The 20,386-nt window shown below is 46.1% G+C and overlaps 1 protein-coding gene across 1 annotated transcript; it reads right to left on the reverse strand.

The window, feature by feature from the left end:
• Positions 1-132: 132 nt before the first annotated feature.
• LOC135551586 (LHFPL tetraspan subfamily member 6 protein-like) lies at positions 133-19,861 on the reverse strand. Its single transcript, XM_064982789.1, has 2 exons — positions 19,469-19,861; positions 133-758 (listed from the first exon to the last, which is right to left on the reverse strand). The coding sequence occupies exon 2, from the start codon at positions 586-588 to the stop codon at positions 163-165; it is 426 nt and encodes a 141-aa protein (XP_064838861.1). The 5' UTR covers positions 589-758; positions 19,469-19,861; the 3' UTR covers positions 133-162.
• Between the last annotated feature and the right edge of the window lie 525 nt (positions 19,862-20,386).

The raw sequence follows: 20,386 nt of genomic DNA on the forward strand, positions 1-20,386 counted from the left end.
CCAGACATCACAGCGTAAACATTCTGGGGTTTTGGGCTAGTACAGAACCCAACGCCATTCACTGTAGGTTCTAATGTAAACAGACATCAGCTTGTTAGTGGACTAACTCACTGTGAGAGAAAATAAAAGTTTGTAATAGAGCCTTAAGGTGGTAGAGAACCTTTAGCCCTTACGGAGTAAACAGAGGGAACAGACTGACTCACCTCCAACGAACTGTATCCCCCCGGCCACACGTCCGATGGTCCTGGAGATGAGGTCAGAGATACAACATCCCATGAGGGCTGTGAGGGCCACCAGGAGCAGCAGACCACAGCCCACGCCCGTCACCACCGTACAGATCCTCCACTCCAGACTCGGTATCCCCTGGAAGGAAGCATAACGCCCACACTGCTCCAGGATCACTGTGGCCTGGCTCTCCTCGTCGCGCACCGGGTACGAGCACCGCCGGAAGGTGCCGAACGAGACCGGCTTGTCCATCTGGGAACCGAGCAGCCAGTAAGGCATGAAGAAGCCGACACAGGAGGCCGCAGCACAGAGCAGGGAGAGGAGGGTCCAGATTACACCGGCACAGGTCAGGCTGGAGGCCATGGCGATTGATGGGTAAAAAGTTCACTATTATATAACAAGAAGACAAGAAGTTGCCAGAATAGACAACAAAAAAAAGGAGATTTAGCTTTTGTTGTGCTCTTGACTCCACCACAGGCCTAGACTACCAGCATGTCTCTGTCTCTCCCCTCGTACTGACTGACTTCTGTCCCCTGCGGAGAGAGAGAGAGAGAGAGAGAGAGAGAGAGAGAGAGAGAGAAAGAGAGATGGAGAGAGAGTGAGAGAGAGTAGACTGTAAAAAATAGAGACTCAAAACATCATGATTGTGTAATGAAACCATTAAAAGCAGTGCACCTAATCTGAGATCTGGTGTTTGAACGTAAACCCAATGTAAGTGATATGTTACACAGAAAACGTTTACTGAACAAAAATATTAACGCAACATGCAACAATTTCTACAATTTTACAGAGTTACAGTTCATATAATCAGTCAATTAAAATAAATGCATTAGGGCCTAATCTATGGATTTCACATGACTGAGCAGGGGTGCAGCCATTGGTGGGCCTTGGAGGGCATAGGCCCACCCACTTGGCAGCAAGGCCAACCACTGGAGAGCCAGGTCCAGCCAATCAGAATGAGTTTTCCCCCACAAAAGGGCATTTTACAGACAGAAATACTCCTCAGCACTTTTACTTGAGTCATTTTCTATTTCTATTTTCTATTTTCTTTTACTGAAGTATGACAATTGGGTCATTTAGCCTTTCACCACTGCACTAGCCTTTAGCCACTGCCATTTTAGCACTTTAGCCTGTTTTAGCCTTTAGCCTGTAGCTTCGGCCCTTTTAGCCTTTAGCCTGTAGCATTTAGCCTCTCGGCCCTTTTAGCCTTGAGCCTGTAGCTTCGCCCCTTTTAGCCTTTAGCCTGTAGCTTTGGCCCTTTTAGCCTTTAGCCTGTAGCTTCGGCCCTTTTAGCCTTTAGCCTCTAGCTTCGGCCCTTTTAGCCTTTACCTCTAGCTTCGGCCCTTTTAGCCTTTACCTCTAGCTTCGGCCCTTTTAGCCTTTAGCCTGTAGCTTCCGCCCTTTTAGCCTTTAGCCTGTAGCTTCCGCCCTTTTAGCCTTTAGCCTCTAGCTTCGGCCCTTTTAGCCTTTAGCCTCTAGCTTCGGCCCTTTTAGCCTTTACCTCTAGCTTCGCCCTTTTAGCCTTTACCTCTAGCTTCGGCCCTTTTAGCCTTTAGCCATTCTTTTAGCCTTTATTCTTTTAGCCTTTATAGCTTCGGCCCTTTTAGCCTTTACCTCTATGCCCTTTAGCCTTTAGCTTCGGCCCTTTAGCCTTTAGCCTGTAGCTTCGCCCTTTAGCCTTTAGCCTCTAGCTTCGGCCCTTTTAGCCTTTACCTCTAGCTTCGGCCAACCACACCACGTTACCGCATCCCACCTTTGACATTCATATTCAGATAGCTTCATTCATGTATATATATATATATAATATGCATTTTGCATATTGCTTTTGATATGTTTAATCATTGTACAGTATATTCATATTACAATGTATTAACATTAAATCAGTTAATAACTTAATTATAGAATAATAATAATCATAATAATAACCATTTCTCTCCCTGCAGAAAACATATATACACACACACACATATATGTATATATATATACATACTACGTTACCCACAGGCTGGCCAATCCTAGCCACAGCCAATCAAGACAAGCCAATCACAGACTAATGTCAAATGAACTGGCAATCATATCATCTAACGGTACTGTGATTCAATACATCTGAACAACCTTCCATGGACTGTCGTGATTCAGGTCAGCGACATCAGCATAATGGATAAGCTGGTGGATCGCATTGAACTCTGGGCTGAAGTTTTGTACAAGTTTTGTATGAGTGCTACTGCTAACATTAGTGCTACTGCTAACATTAGTGCTACTGCTAACATTAGCAGTCATTGCCTGTATTCCCCCCCCCCCTCATGAATTTGAAATATAATGCCATATGTCCCTTGACTTTCAAGAATGTGAATATGATAAATACCTTACAGATCTTTGAACTGTCTTAGTTTATCAATATAAAAATGGGAATGGCCTGTTAATGCTTTGTTGTCATTCGATCATTTGAAGATAAAGCATTTAAAGCTTCAACATCATGTCTTGAAAAAAAATATGTTTTTGTATTGATTAATTACTATCCAGGGACAAACTTAGTCATTTGTATTTTCACAAAAACAATCTTTTTTTTCTGTATCCTTTAAAAAAAAGCATAAATCTGTAGATTAGACCGTTTGGATTTGTCCAATGAGGAGTTTACCAGAACACCATATTAGAACATACAAAAAGAGGGACTTCAATTTACAGTGTTTAGAAGAAGGGTATCTAATTCTTCTTCTATTTTGGAAACACCAAAATAGTGTTTTCAACCTTTTTTTCCTGGTTAGTGCTCTCAGTCTTCTACACAACTCTTGATTAAGTGGTGTTACAACACACCCTGTTATATTCCAGAACTCCTTAGGATGACCTTTTCTGTTATGTACTTGAGTGAAGACCCAAAAGCGGTTTTAACAGAAAACAGAGTTCTTTAATGAAAAAACAGGAATGGCATAAATCCTCTTCCAACGTTGTCAATGGAACAAAAAGAACGTTAGTATAATGCAGGATGCACCTGCCAGGCAGACTCCGACAGGATAGGACAAGGTGGAAGCAAACGAGACGACAGCTTGCTTCTGGCATGAAAAACACAAACAAGAATCAGACACTGAAAGTAGCAGGAACAGAGAGAGAAATAGAGACCTAATCAGAGGGGTTAGAGAACATGAGAAAGAGTGAATGAGCTAGTTAGGGAGATGTAGAACAGCTGAAGAATGAGAGACAGAGAAGGTAACCTAAAAAGACCAGCAGAGAGAGACAGAGTGAAGAGAAAGGACAGGAACAGACATAACAAGACATGACAGTACCCCCCACTCACCGAGCGCCTCCTGGCGCACTTAGAGGAAACCAAAACGGAGGAAATCATCGATCAGCGAACGGTCCAGCACGTCCCGAGAGGGGAACCCAACTCCTCTCCTCAGGACCGCACCCCTCCCAATCCAAGGTACTGATGACCACGGCCCCGAGGGCGCATGTCCAAAATCTTACGAACCCTGTAGATGGGTGCGCCTCGACAAGGATGGGGGGGAGGGACTCGGGGCCCGAAGAACGGGCTTAACACAGGAGACATGGAAGACCGGGTGAACGCGACGAAGATATCGGGAGAATGAAGTCGCACTGCGACAGGATTAATGACCTGAGAAATACGGAACGGACCAATGAACCGCGGGGCCAATGCGAGAAGCTGTCTTAAGGGGAAGGTTCTGAGTGGAGAGCCATTCTGACCGCAACAATATCTAGGACTCTTGGTCCTACGCTATGGAGCGGCCCTCACAGTCTGCGCCCTATTACGGCAGTGCCGACCTGACTCCAGGTGCGCTCGCAACGCTGGACAAAAGCCTGAGCGGAGGGGACGCAGGACTCGGCGAGCTGAGATGAGAACAGCGGAGGCTGGTACCCGAGGCTACTCTGAAAAGGAGATAGACCGGTAGCAGACGAAGGAAGCGAGTTGTGGGCGTACTCTGCCCAGGGGAGCTGTTCTGACCAGGGTTACGAAAAGAAAGACTGCGTAAAATGCGACCAACAGTCTGATTGGCCCGTTCGGCTTGACCGTTAGACTGGGGATGAAAGCCGGATGAGACTGACGGAAGCCCCAATCAAACGGCAAAACTCCCTCCAAAATTGAGACGTGAACTGCGGGCCTCTGTCGGAAACGACGTCAGACGGAAGGCCATGAATTCGGAAAACATTCTCGATAATGATCTGAGCCGTCTCCTTAGCAGAAGGGAGCTTAGCGAGAGGAATGAAAAGCCGCCTTAGAGAATCTATCGACAACCGTAAGAATAACTGTCTTCCCGCTGATGAAGGCAGTCCGGTGATAAAATCTAAAGCGATGTGAGACCACGGTCGAGAGGGAATAAGCATTTAGACGGCCGGCAGGAGGAGAGTTCCCAGATTTAGTCTGCGCGCAGACCGAACAAGCGGCGACAAATCGACGCGCGTCACGTTCGAGTGGGCCACCAGAAACGCTGGCGAATGGAAGCGCGTCCCCGAACGCCGGGGTGGCCGGCTAACTTGGCAGAGTGGGCCCACTGAAGAACGGCCAAGTAGGAACGGGAAACGAACAGAAGGTTCCTAGGACAAGCTCGCGGCGACGGAGTGTGAGCGAGTGCTTGCTTTACCTGCCTCTCAATTCCCCAGACAGTCAACCCGACAACACGCCCCCAGGGAGAATCCCCTCAGGGTCGGTGGAGACCTCAGAAGAACTGAAGAGACGAGATAAAGCATCAGGCTTGGTGTTTTTTGAGCCCGGACGATAAGAAATAACAAACTGAAACGAGCGAAAAACAGAGCCCAACGAGCCTGACGCGCACATGTTTGGCTGAACGGATGTACTCAAGGTTCCTATGGTCAGTCCAAACGACAAAAGGAATTTCCAACCACTGTCGCCATTCGCCTAGGGCTAGCGGATGGCGAGCAGTTCGCGATTACCAACATCATAGTTACGTTCTGACGGCGATAAGCGATGAGAGAAAACGCGCAAGGATGGACCTTGCCGTCAGAGAGAGAGCGCTGAGAAAGAATGGCTCCCACGCCCACCTCTGACGCGTCAACCTCAACAACAAACTGTCTAGAGATGTCAGGTGTAACAAGAATAGGTGCGGATTAAACGATTCTTAAGAAGATCAAAAGCCCCTGGGCGGAAACGGACCACTTAAAGCACGTCTTAACAGAAGTAAGGGCTGTGAGGGGGAGCTGCCACCTGACCGAAATTACGGATGAAACGACGATAGAAATTAGCGAAGCCCAGAAAGCGCTGCAGCTCGACGCGTGACTTAGGAACGGGCCAATCAATGACAGCCTGGACCTTAGCGGGATCCATCTTAATGCCCTCAGCGGAAATAACGGAACCGAAAAAGGGACAGAGGCGGCATGAAAATTTCAGCCTTCACATAAAGACAGTTTCCAAAAGGCGCTGGAGGACGCGCCGCACGTGCTGAACATGAATCGGGAGAGACGGTGAAAAAATCAGGATATCGTCCATGTAAACGAAAACAAAAATGTTCAGCATGTCTCTCAGGACGTCGTTAACTAGTGCCTGAAAGACAGCTGGAGCGTTAACGAGGCCGAAAGGAAGAACCCGGTATTCAAAGTATAACGGAGTGTTAAACGCGTCTTCCACTGTCCCCCTCCCTGATGCGCACGAGATGGTAGGCGTTACGAAGGTCCAATTTGGTGAAAAACCTGGTTCCCTGCAGGATCTCGAAGGCTGAAGACATAAGAGGAAGCGGATAACGATTCTTAACTGTTATGTCATTCAGCCCTCGATAATCCACGCATGGGCGCAGGGACCCGTCCTTCTTCTGAACAAAAAAAGGCTCCGGCGGGAGAGGAGGAGGAGACTATGGTACCGGCGTCGAGCGAAACAGACAAATAATCCTCGAGAGCCTTGTTCGGGAGCCGACAGAGAGTATAATCTACCCCCGGGGGAGTAGTTCCCGGAAGGAGATCAATACTACAGTCATACGACCGGTGTGGAGGGAGAGAAGTGGCCTTGGAACGACTGAACACCGTGCACAGATCGTGATACTCCTCCGGCACCCCTGTCAAATCGCCAGGCTCCTCCTGTGAAGAAGGGACAGAGGAAACAGGAGGGATAGCAGACATTAAACAGGTCACATGACAAGAAACATTCCAGGATAGGATAGTATTACTAGACCAATTAATAGAAGGGTTATGGCGCACTAGCCAGGGATGACCCAAAACAACAGGTGTAAAAGGTGAACGAAAAATTAAAAAAGAAATGGTTTAGCTATGATTACCAGAGACAGTGAGGGTTAAAGGCAGCGTCTCACGCTGAATCTTGGGGAGAGAACTACCATCTAAAGGAACAAGGCCGTGGGCTCCCCTAACTGTCTGAGAGGAATGTCATGTTCCCGAGCCCAGGTCTTGTCCATAAAACAGCCCTCCGCCCCAGAGTCTATCAAGGCACTGCAGGAAGCAGATGAACCGGGCCAGCGGAGATGGACCGGAAAGGTAGTGCGTGATCCAGAAGGAGAGGCCTGAGTAGTTGCGCTCACCAGTAGCCCTCCTCTTACTGATGAGCTCTGGCTTTTACTGGACATGAGGTGACAAAATGACCAGCGGAGCCGCAGTAGAGACAGAGGCGATTAGTGATTCTCCGTTCCTTCTCCTTGGCCGAGATGCGGATACCCCCCAGCTGCATAGGCTCAGCATCCGAGCCGGCGGAGGAGGGTGGCAGTGATGCGGCAGGTGGCAGTGATTGGAGAGGGAGCAACGGAGAACGCGAACTCCTTTCCACGTGCTCGGCGACGAAGATCAAACCGTCGCTCTATGCGAATAGCGAGAGCTATTAAGGAGTCCAGACTGGAAGGAACCTCCCGGGAGAGGATCTCATCCTTAACCTCGACGAGGAGACCCTCCAGAAAACGAGCGAGCAAAGCCGGCTCGTTCCAGTCACTAGAGGCAGCGAGAGTGCGAAATGAATAATCCGTTATGGATCGATTCCCCTGACATAGGGAAGACAGGGCCCTGGAAGCCTCCTCCCCAAAAACAGAACGGTCAAAAACCCGTATCATCTCCTCCTTAAAGTCCTGATACTGGTTAATACACTCAGCCCTCGCTCCCAGATTGCCGTGCCCCACTCACGCGCCCGTCCGGTAAGGAGAGAAATTAGGCGATGCGGGCTGCGCTCCTGGAGTAAGTGTTGGGCTGGAGAGAGAACACCACGTCACACTGAGTGAGGAATGAGCGGCACTCAGTGGGCTCCCAGAGTAACACGGCGGGTTGTTGATCCTGGGCTCCGGAGACTCGGAAACCCTGGAAGTGGGCGGTGGATCGAGGTGGAGTTGGTGAACCCGTCTTGTGAGGTCGGAGACTTGACGGCCAGGGTCTCAACGGCATGTCGAGCAGCAGACAATTCCTCCTCGTGTCTGCCTAGCATCGCTCCCTGGATCTCGACGGCGGAGTGAAAAGGGTCGGGAGCCGCTGGGTCCATTCTTGGTCTGATTCTTCTGTTATGTACTTGAGTGAAGACCCAAAAGCGGTTTTAACAGAAAACAGAGTTCTTTAATGAAAAAACAGGAATGGCATAAATCCTCTTCCAACGTTGTCAATGGAACAAAAGAACGTTAGTATAATGCAGGATGCACCTGCCAGGCAGACTCCGACAGGATAGGACAAGGTGGAAGCAAACGAGACGACAGCTTGCTTCTGGCATGAAAAACACAAACAAGAATCAGACACTGAAAGTAGCAGGAACAGAGAGAGAAATAGAGACCTAATCAGAGGGGGAAGAGAGAACAGGTGAGAAAGAGTGAATGAGCTAGTTAGGGGAGATGTAGAACAGCTGAAGAATGAGAGACAGAGAAGGTAACCTAAAAAGACCAGCAGAGAGAGACAGAGTGAAGAGAAAGGACAGGAACAGACATAACAAGACATGACATTTTCTCAAATCTGTCTCATAACCAATATTCCCTGTAAGCTACGCATGGGCTCCCCTGGGACTGCTGTGCAGAAGAAATATGAGCCCCTATAGAGAAGCACAGAATTGAACTTAACCTAACTTTCTAGAGTTTTCCCCCCTTTAGTTAACACTATCAACATGTCCCTTTACTGTGGGAATTGTGAATGAATCAACGCAAATATTAGCCACTTTCAATGCAACATACCGAAACAAAACGAACTTCGCAAGACTTAGTATGCAAAACAAATTATGCAAGAGTTTTGTTTTGTTGTAGGCACAACGCATCAAAGTAGAATTCTATTGCATTGACACACACGACTCAGCCCATACTCTACACAGACCAGTGCGGCATAACCAATCAGAGATGCAATAGGCCTATATGCAAATAGACCATTGCCATATATGGATGTGTGCCATTCACTGCAAATAGAACATTGCCATATATGGATGTGTGCCATTCACTGTGAACTGGACTGTGTTCACAGCATGAGCGGTCGTGAGTAGATGAGCTTGTTTTGAGATCAAACTGAGAGCTGCAAGTAGCAGCGTGTCCACATTTGTTCATAACCTTTGCTAGTTAGTGAGTTATTAGCCCAGTTATAAACCATTTGTGGTCAGCAGTGGGTGAGTGATTGCTTCTTACAAGCACAAGACATCTTTGAAAAGTGAGTCAGGTAAAGAGCATTTTTTTATTATTATTAAAAGGGGCAGTGTTGTATTTTGAGAAAGGCTTGGATAAGCTAAGTAGTCAATAAACATAGTTTTGTCTGATTATCTGTAATAGTGGTATGGGAATAATAATGCATTTAATTTGGTAAAGTGGTTTCTTGCATCAAACAACACAACAACATGTTCAGTCACAACCTTGTCTGAAGGACAAGTGGATAAACAGGTTAATGTCAAGGCCTGCATGATTTTTTTTTTCTTCAAAAGTCTCATGGAATGTAGGTCTACATTGAATACTTTGGCTGCTACTTTAGTCTGAATGATAGAACAGCTATTTCCATGTTAAAATGTAGGGTTCACATCCTTGTAAATTTTGGATAATCTTGCTTTGGTCCAGTGGGCCCGATGAATGAGTTTGCATTGAATGAGTCCGTGTCGAGCGCAAATAGAAGAGCTATGTACCCTTTTGAGTGCCCCTTCCCATAGTCATCAGATATTTCCTCACCCAGATCCTCCTCCCATGAGGATTTAATATTGTTTAACGAGATGACTTGTAGTGAGCAAATTTGACTATAGATTATTGACGAGGTGCCTTTCAGAGTAGGAAGTGGGATAATAAATGTGTCGAACTGGGTTTCACCAGGAAGGGTGAGGAATCCTGGATCTATGCTGCGGATGAACTCTGCACTAGTAAGAACCTAAAAAAAGGAGACCAAATTTAGCTGATAATTGTTCAAACGTACTAAATGTATTGTTATTATACAGATCTCTGAATCTTTTAATTACCGACACTAGACCATGTTGAGAAAGCAACATCAACCATAGAGGAGGGGAAAAGCTGGGTTTGAGGCCACCGGATCCAAAGAAGAGGTTGTCTGAAACCCAAAGTGGTGCCGAAATTGATTCCACATCTTCAATGTTGTTTTGACACATATATTTCTGGTGAAGGAGGAGTAAGGGCCGGTAACGGAGGAGTGAGCGAGGGAAGACAATGACGCTGGTATAGATGAGGCAGCCTCCATCTCTAGCCAAATTGGGGATGGGAATATCTCTCTGCTCTGCAACCAGTAGTGAATGATCCTAAGGTTAGCGGCCCAATAAGGTTAGCGGCCCAATAAGGTTAGCGGCCCAATAAGGTTAGCGGCCCAATAAGGTTAGCGGCCCAATAAGGTTAGCGGCCCAATAAGGTTAGCGGCCCAATAAGGTTAGCGGCCCAATAAGGTTAGCGGCCCAATAAGGTTAGCGGCCCAATAAGGTTAGCGGCCCAATAAGGTTAGCGGCCCAATAAGGTTAGCGGCCCAATAAGGTTAGCGGCCCAATAAGGTTAGCGGCCCAATAATAGATTCTGAAATCTGGGGGAACTGATGGAAGCCAAGGATTTAGAATGCGTTTCCCTATCGCTCCTGAGTTAGTGACCAAATGTATATATTTAACCTTGCAAAATTGTATATATTTCTGTTTGGTGAGATCCATAAACAATTCAGATCAAGTCTGAAACTGTAACTTAAAGCGAGTACAATCTCAGTGTTCACAGTAAACCTCACGTTGGGAGATGCACAGAATTATCATAACGTTCGAGTTTGCGCTCAGCAGACCTGAAAATTGTTGAGTGGCATATTATTTTTTGAGTGAACATAACTCCTTAAAACCATGTTTCAAAACTGCAGCAAAGCTAAAGTTTTATCTCCTTACAGTTGGTGGCAGCTCAGTTGCCACTATTTTAAGGGTTAGAGAACACTTCATTTTAACAGTGCAGGCTAGAACAGCATCATGCATTCATGCCAAGTTCACGTGCTAGTCGGAACTTGGAAACTCTGAAATTTACAACTTGCTTACTGGTTGAACACGGCACGTGTATAACTACAGCCAGTTTCAAGGAGCGGGACACTAATCTGGACGTTTATAAGAAATCCCACTACCACCTCTGATGAGCCACCAAACAGTCAAAACGTCAATACAGGATTAAGATCGAATCCTACTACGATGGCTCTGATGCTAGTCGGATGTGGCAAACCATCAAGAATTACAAAGGGAAACCCAGCCGCGAGCTGTCCAGTGATGCAAACCTACCAGGCGAGCTAAATTCCACCTGCTCGCCGCTCTGACCCACCCAGTGCCTGAGGAAGGTATGCAGCATCATCGAGGACCCCATACACCCCATTCCATGAGCTATTCTCTCCCTTACAGTCGGGCAGACGGTATCGGAGCATGAGGTCTGATACCAACAGGCTCAGAGACAGTTTCTATCTACAAGCCATCAGACTGTATCAGAGCATGAGGTCTGATACCAACAGGTTCAGAGACAGTTTCTATCTACAAGCCATCAGACTGCTGAACACTTGAACCGGACTTACCACCTACTCTGATTCTCTACACCTTAGCACACGCACACGCACACGCACACACACACACAACACACACAGAATCATTCATGCTACACACACAACACAACTGCTGTATCACGTATAATCCCTCTCCGGCGCTTGAGGTCACCAGGCCGCTCATTATTACGCACATCTGTCACCAGCACCTCGTCAGACTCACCTGGACTCCTTTACCTGCCTGATTACCTTCCCTATATCTGTCACTCCCTCTGGTTCTTCCTGTCTGATTACCTTCCCTATATCTGTCACTCCCTCTGGTTCTTCCTGTCTGATTACCTTCCCTATATCTGTCACTCCCTTTGGTTCTTCCTGTCTGATTACCTTCCCTATATCTGTCACTCCCTCTGGTTCTTCCTGTCTGATTACCTTCCCTATATCTGTCACTCCCTTTGGTTCTTCCTGTCTGATTACCTTCCCTATATCTGTCACTCCCTTTGGTTCTTCCTGTCTGATTACCTTCCCTATATCTGTCACTCCCTCTGGTTCTTCCTGTCTGATTACCTTCCCTATATCTGTCACTCCCTTTGGTTCTTCCTGTCTGATTACCTTCCCTATATCTGTCACTCCCTTGGTTCTTCCTGTCTGATTACCTTCCCTATATCTGTCACTCCCTCTGGTTCTTCCTGTCTGATTACCTTCCCTATATCTGTCACTCCCTCTGGTTCTTCCTGTCTGATTACCTTCCCTATATCTGTCACTCCCTTTGGTTCTTCCTGTCTGATTACCTTCCCTATATCTGTCACTCCCTTTGGTTCTTCCTGTCTGATTACCTTCCCTATATCTGTCACTCCCTTTGGTTCTTCCTGTCTGATTACCTTCCCTATATCTGTCACTCCCTTTGGTTCTTCCTGTCTGATTACCTTCCCTATATCTGTCACTCCCTTTGGTTCTTCCTGTCTGATTACCTTCCCTATATCTGTCACTCCCTCTGGTTCTTCCTGTCTGATTACCTTCCCTATATCTGTCACTCCCTTTGGTTCTTCCTGTCTGATTACCTTCCCTATATCTGTCACTCCCTTTGGTTCTTCCTGTCTGATTACCTTCCCTATATCTGTCACTCCCTCTGGTTCTTCCTGTCTGATTACCTTCCCTATATCTGTCACTCCCTTTGGTTCTTCCTGTCTGATTACCTTCCCTATATCTGTCACTCCCTTTGGTTCTTCCTGTCTGATTACCTTCCCTATATCTGTCACTCCCTTTGGTTCTTCCTGTCTGATTACCTTCCCTATATCTGTCACTCCCTCTGGTTCTTCCTGTCTGATTACCTTCCCTATATCTGTCACTCCCTTTGGTTCTTCCTGTCTGATTACCTTCCCTATATCTGTCACTCCCTTTGGTTCTTCCTGTCTGATTACCTTCCCTATATCTGTCACTCCCTCTGGTTCTTCCTGTCTGATTACCTTCCCTATATCTGTCACTCCCTCTGGTTCTTCCTGTCTGATTACCTTCCCTATATCTGTCACTCCCTCTGGTTCTTCCTGTCTGATTACCTTCCCTATATCTGTCACTCCCTCTGGTTCTTCCTGTCTGATTACCTTCCCTATATCTGTCACTCCCTTTGGTTCTTCCTGTCTGATTACCTTCCCTATATCTGTCACTCCCTTTGGTTCTTCCTGTCTGATTACCTTCCCTATATCTGTCACTCCCTTTGGTTCTTCCTGTCTGATTACCTTCCCTATATCTGTCACTCCCTCTGGTTCTTCCTGTCTGATTACCTTCCCTATATCTGTCACTCCCTTTGGTTCTTCCTGTCTGATTACCTTCCCTATATCTGTCACTCCCTTTGGTTCTTCCTGTCTGATTACCTTCCCTATATCTGTCACTCCCTCTGGTTCTTCCTGTCTGATTACCTTCCCTATATCTGTCACTCCCTCTGGTTCTTCCTGTCTGATTACCTTCCCTATATCTGTCACTCCCTCTGGTTCTTCCTGTCTGATTACCTTCCCTATATCTGTCACTCCCTCTGGTTCTTCCTGTCTGATTACCTTCCCTATATCTGTCACTCCCTTTGGTTCTTCCTGTCTGATTACCTTCCCTATATCTGTCACTCCCTCTGGTTCTTCCTGTCTGATTACCTTCCCTATATCTGTCACTCCCTCTGGTTCTTCCTGTCTGATTACCTTCCCTATATCTGTCACTCCCTCTGGTTCTTCCTGTCTGATTACCTTCCCTATATCTGTCACTCCCTTTGGTTCTTCCTGTCTGATTACCTTCCCTATATCTGTCACTCCCTTTGGTTCTTCCTGTCTGATTACCTTCCCTATATCTGTCACTCCCTTTGGTTCTTTCCTGCCTCCTCCCTATATCTGTCACTCCCTTTGGTTCTTCCTGTCTGATTACCTTCCCTTTGGTTCTTTCCTGCCTCCTCCCTATATCTGTCCCTCCCTTTGGTTCTTCCTGTCTGATTACCTTCCCTTTGGTTCTTTCCTGCCTCCTCCCTATATCTGTCCCTCCCTTTGGTTCTTCCTGTCTGATTACCTTCCCTTTGGTTCTTTCTGCCTCCTCCCTATATGTCCCTCCCTTTGGTTCTTTCCTTCCCTATATATGTCCCTCCCTTTGTTCTTTTACCTTCCCTATATCTGTCACTCCCTTTGGTTCTTCCTGCCTCTTCCCTATATCTGTCACTCCCTTTGGTTCTTTCCTGCCTCCTCCCTATATCTGTCACTCCCTTTGGTTCTTTCCTGCCTCCTCCCTATATCTGTCCCTCCCTTTGGTTCTTTCCTGCCTCCTCCCTATATCTGTCCCTCCCTTTGGTTCTTTCCTGCCTCCTCCCTATATCTGTTACTCCCTTTGGTTCTTTCCTGCCTCCTCCCTATATCTGTCACTCCCTTTGGTTCTTTCCTGCCTCCTCCCTATATCTGTCCCTCCCTTTGGTTCTTTCCTGCCTCCTTCCCTATATCTGTTACTCCCTTTGGTTCTTTCCTGCCTCCTCCCTATATCTGTCACTCCCTTTGGTTCTTTCCTGCCTCCTCCTATATCTGTCACTCCCTTTGGTTCTTTCCTGCCTCCTCCCTATATCTGTCACTCCCTTTGGTTCTTTCCTGCCTCCTCCCTATATCTGTCCCTCCCTTTGGTTCTTTCCTGCCTCCTCCTTATATCTGTCACTCCCTTTGGTTCTTTCCTGCCTCCTCCCTATATCTGTACTCCCTTTGGTTCTTTCCTGCCTCCTCCCTATATCTGTTACTCCCTTTGGTTCTTTCCTGCCTCCTCCCTATATCTGTCACTCCCTTTGGTTCTTTCCTGCCTCCTCCCTATATCTGTCCCTCCCTTTGGTTCTTTCCTGCCTCCTCCCTATATCTGTCCCTCCCTTTGGTTCTTTCCTGCCTCCTCCCTATATCTGTCACTCCCTTTGGTTCTTTCTTGCCTCCTCCATATATATGTCACTCCCTTTGGTTCTTTCCTGCCTCCTCCCTATATATGTCCCTCCCTTTGGTTCTTTCCTGCCTCCTCCCTATATATGTCCCTCCCTTTGGTTCTTTCCTGCCTCCTCCCTATATATGTCCCTCCCTTTGGTTCTTTCTTGCCTCCTCCCTATATCTGTCCACTCCCTTTGGTTCTTTCCTGCCTCCTCCCTATATCTGTCACTCCCTTTGGTTCTTTCCTGCCTCCTCCCTATATATGTACTCCCTTTGTTCTTTCCTGCCTCCTCCCTATATCTGTCACTCCCTTTGGTTCTTTCCTGCCTCCTCCCTATATCTGTCACTCCCTTTGGTTCTTTCCTGCCTCCTCCCTATATCTGTCCCTCCCTTTGGTTCTTTCTTGCCTCCTCCCTATATCTTTCACTCCCTTTGGTTCTTTCCTGCCTCCTCCCAATATCTGTCACTCCCTTTGGTTCTTTCTTGCCTCCTCCCTATATCTGTCACTCCCTTTGGTTCTTTCCTGCCTCCTCCCTATATCTGTCCCTCCCTTTGGTTCTTTCCTGCCTCCTCCCTATATCTGTCCCTCCCTTTGGTTCTTTCCTGCCTCCTCCCTATATCTGTCACTCCCTTTGGTTCTTTCCTGCCTCCTCCCTATATCTGTCACTCCCTTTGGTTCTTTCCTGCCTCCTCCCTATATCTGTCACTCCCTTTGGTTCTTTCCTGCCTCCTCCCTATATCTGTCACTCCCTTTGGTTCTTTCCTGCCTCCTCCCTATATCTGTCACTCCCTTTGGTTCTTTCCTGCCTCCTCCCTATATATGTCCCTCCCTTTGGTTCTTTCCTGCCTCCTCCCTATATCTGTCACTCCCTTTGGTTCTTTCCTGCCTCCTCCCTATATCTGTCACTCCCTTTGGTTCTTTCCTGCCTCCTCCCTATATCTGTCACTCCCTTTGGTTCTTTCCTGCCTCCTCCCTATATATGTCCCTCCCTTTGGTTCTTTCCTGCCTCCTCCCTATATCTGTCACTCCCTTTGGTTCTTTCCTGCCTCCTCCCTATATCTGTCACTCCCTTTGGTTCTTTCCTGCCTCCTCCCTATATCTGTCACTCCCTTTGGTTCTTTCCTGCCTCCTCCCTATATCTGTCACTCCCTTTGGTTCTTTCCTGCCTCCTCCCTATATCTGTCACTCCCTTTGGTTCTTTCCTCAGGCGTTATTGTTTCATGTCTGTGTTTCTTGTTTTGTTCCATGTGTTATTTATTATTAAAGTCACTCCCTGTACTTGATTCCCAACTCCCAGTGTACAAGTTATACGCTGCTACCAGACTGTTATTATACTGCTCAATTTATACACTTGCCCCATCATCTCCCCACTTCCCTGATACACGTGTAAACATTGGGACTATAAACTGTGCCTTCCTGTATTACACTAATGATAAAATGTTTATTCTATTCTACTGAGACATTTACTTTATGCTCATATACTTAGTTTTATGATGGCTTATTATTGTTGCATTTTCGAGAAAGAACCTGCAAACAAGCATTTTATTGTACAATGTATACCATGTGTATCCCATAGATACGACTAATAAAACTGGAAACACGGGGGCCCCTCAGGGGTGCGTGCTTAGTCCCCTCCTGTACTCCCTGTTCACCAACGACTGTGGCAGTGCACGACTCCAACACCATCATTAAGTTTGCTGACGACACACAACGGTGATTGGCCTGATCACCGACAACGATGAGACAGCCTACAAGGAGGAGGTCAGTGACATGGCAGTGTGGTGTTGCCAGGACAACAACCTCTCCCTCAACGTCAACAAGAGAAAGAAGCTGACAGGAAACATGGGCTGTAGTGTAGCGTGTTTAGAGCTTCAAGTTCTTCAGTGTCACCATTCTTTTAGATTGTTTTAAAGATCACGGATAGTTACTAAAAATACATATTTTTTTTTTTTACATAATCATACACAGAAAATGTTCATATCTGTAACAATACTAGTTTTGGCTGACTACTAGGCACTTCCCTATCCAGGACCTCTATACCAGGCGGTACAGAGGGTACATCACTGGGGCACCCTGCCATCCAAAACCTCTATACCAGGTGGTGTCAGAGGAAGTCCCTAAAAAATTGTCAATGACTCCAGCCACCGAAGTCATAGACTGTTCTCTCTGCTACCACACGGCAAACAGTACCGATGCACCAAGTCTGGAACCAACAGGACGCTGAAGAGCTTCTAACCACCAAGTTAAAAGACTGCTAATTAGCTAACCAATTTTACCTTTATTTTACTAGGCAAGTCAGTTAAGAACAAATTCTTATTTTCAATGACGGCCAAGGAACAGTGGGTTAACTGCCTGTTCGGGGGTAGAATGACAGATTTGGACCTTGTCAGCTCGGGATTTGAACTTGCAACATTCTGGTTACTGATCCAACGCTCTAACCACTAGGCTACACTGCCGCCCCAATAGCTATGCGGACTATCTACATTGACCCGTTTTGCACTAAAACTCTTTTGACTGCTGTTACTGTTTATTATCTATCCTGTTGCATAGTCCCTTTATCCCTACCTATATGTACATATCTACCTTAATTACCCCGTACCCCTGCACATCGACTCGGTACTGGTACCCCATGTATATAGCCAAGTTATTACCTCATACCCCTGCACATCGACTCGGTACTGGTACCCCATGTATATAGCCAAGTTATTACCCGTACCCCTGCACATCGACTCAGTACTGATACCCCATGTATATAGCCAAGTTATTACCTCGTACCCATGCACATCGACTCAGTACTGGTACCCCATGTATATAGCCAAGTTATTACCCGTACCCCTGCACATCGACTCAGTACTGGTACCCCATGTATATAGCCAAGTTATTACCTCGTACCCCTGCACATCGACTCAGTACTGATACCCCATGTATATAGCCAAGTTATTACCTCGTAACCCTGCACATCGACTCAGTACTGATACCCCATGTATATAGCCAAGTTATTACCTCGTAACCCTGCACATCGACTCAGTAATGATACCCCATGTATATAGCCAAGTTATTACCTCGTAACCCTGCACATCGACTCAGTACTGGTACCCCATGTATATAGCCAAGTTATTACCTCGTACCCCTGCACATCGACTCAGTACTGGTACCCCATGTATATAGCCAAGTTATTACCTCGTAACCCTGCACATCGACTCAGTACTGGTACCCCATGTATATAGCCAAGTTATTACCTCGTAACCCTGCACATCTACTCAGTACTGGTCGCTCTGGATAAGAGCGTCTGCTAAATGACTTAAATGTAAATGTAATGTATATAGCCAAGTTATTACCTCGTACCCCTGCACATTGACTCAGTACTGGTACCCCATGTATATAGCCAAGTTATTACCTCGTACCCCTGCACATCGACTCAGTACTGGTACCCCATGTATATAGTCAAGTTATTACCTCGTACCCCTGCACATCGACTCAGTACTGGTACCCCATGTATATAGCCAAGTTATTACCTCGTAACCCTGCACATCGACTCAGTACTGATACCCCATGTATATAGCCAAGTTATTACCTCGTTTTCCTGCACATCGACTCAGTACTGGTACCCCATGTATATAGCCAAGTTATTACCTCGTAACCCTGCACATCGACTCAGTACTGGTACCCCATGTATATAGCCAAGTTATTACCTCGTAACCCTGCACATCGACTCAGTACTGATACCCCATGTATATAGCCAAGTTATTACCTCGTTTTCCTGCACATCGACTCAGTACTGGTACCCCATGTATATAGCCAAGTTATTACCTCGTACCCCTGTACATTGACTCAGTACTGGTACCCTGTGTATATAGCCAAGTTATTACCTCGTAACCCTGCACATCTACTCAGTACTGGTACCCCATGTATATAGCCAAGTTATTACCTCGTACCCCTGTACATTGACTCAGTACTGGTACCCTGTGTATATAGCCAAGTTATTACCTCGTAACCCTGCACATCTACTCAGTACTGGTAATGTATATAGCCAGGGAGTCGTTATTCATTGTGTATGTGTTCCTTGTGCTGTTATTTTTCTATTATTTCTTTTTTTAACATCTCTGCATTGTTGGGAAGGGCCTATAGGTAAGCATTTCACTGTTAGTCTACACACGTTGTTTACGAAGCATGTGAAAAATAACATTTGATTTGAGTTAGCAAGTCGGAAATGTCCGAGTTTTCTAGCTCTGACTAGCAAGTGAACGCGGCATCATTCACAAGAGCAAACACTGTTTCAAATAAATATGAAAAAGAGGCAAAATCAGATATGCTATTTACAAAATAAAATATGCAAAATGCATCTCACTTTATTCAAATCAATTCTCACACAACTTCGGCTGCTGCATGGGCAGAATTCTACCAAGCAGAGAGAAAGAGCACGCAAGACTGAGCGCATCAAAGACAATTGAGAATGTAACACAAAGGGGATTCATCATTTTCTTCTTCTTCTATTCCTCCCATAATTCATTCACAAATGCCTATTAATCTTGGTTTACGGTCTCCAATTAATTTAGGTTTACAGTCTCCGGTGTAACGTGGCCAGCCTATTGGTTTGCAATACTGGCTAGATGATGATGCTCTGGTGAAGAACCCGTAATAATCACGACTGGGCGATAACTGTTCCTTACATTTTTACGCACACGAATGTTATTTGCACTAGACTAGTAGATTATTAAAATTGCTTTGATACGCTATTCATCAACTATGGTCAACTACTCCGGAGTCCGTATGGTGGAATGCACAGAGAAGTCCGTGTAGGACGTGAAGAGGGGGACGGGGACGAACCTGTGTGACAAAGCTGAACTCTACTCGGGTAAAGAATAAACAATATACAAATCTAAGAATGTTTCCAAATACACGACAAAGTAACACAGAAAAAGACAACTTAGCCTACATGATGAACGACTTGGTTGTTAGATTAGTCTTCTGGTCTTTAATATCCCAATCGCGGAGAAAACCGAAAACTGAAAACTAACTTCACAGATCGACAAACAAAAAAAATCCCGAAATAATTATCCCCAAAATAGGTAATGGTATCGGTAAATAAAAAAGCTGTAACTTTCAGCGTTGATGAGCAATGTAGTAGTTGGCAATAGAGATCCCCAAATATGTTATCTTGCTGTGAGCAGTGAAAGAGCAACCCTGCGAGTTGGAGCTGACGCCAGCCGCGGAAACACATTCAGACTGCTGTGAGCGGAGAGTCTGTGAAACACGCTCGAGAGGGGAACATCAATCACACCAACGTCCATCCAGGGGCGGCCGTGCGGCTCCGAGTACAGCTGCCAGCGTGTAGTTCTAAAAACCGGAAATGACTTAGCATTTTCTACCATAGTTCGTTGGCCATAGAGCTCGCCAGCGTGTAGTCCTAAAAACCGGAAATTATTTACCTGTGGTTCGTTCAGCCATTCATACCTGTAGACTAAATTAATAGGGATTTTGGAATAAAGGCATACATTTTTTTATTTTTTTTTCCTTTATTTAACTAGGCAAGTCAATTAAGAACAAATTCTTATTTTCAATGACGGCCTAAGAACAGTGGGTTAACTGCACTGTTCAGGAGTAGAACGACAGACCTTGTCAGCTCGGGGGTTTGAACTCGCAACCTTCCGGTTACTAGTCCAACACTCTAACCACTAGGCTACCCTGCCGCCCCAAACTCGGACATTTCCGAAAATAAGGTCGGAGGTTAATTAACACAGGATAATTTCAGTCAGTTAACATATCCTTTAATAAGAATGACGCCTTTATTGGTTAAACAAAATAAACACATATAATGCTTAAAATGGTCTGCTTACCAGCTTGAACAAAAAAC

This window comes from Oncorhynchus masou, chromosome 13 (genome assembly GCF_036934945.1).
Source record: "Oncorhynchus masou masou isolate Uvic2021 chromosome 13, UVic_Omas_1.1, whole genome shotgun sequence".
NCBI lineage: Eukaryota > Metazoa > Chordata > Actinopteri > Salmoniformes > Salmonidae > Oncorhynchus > Oncorhynchus masou.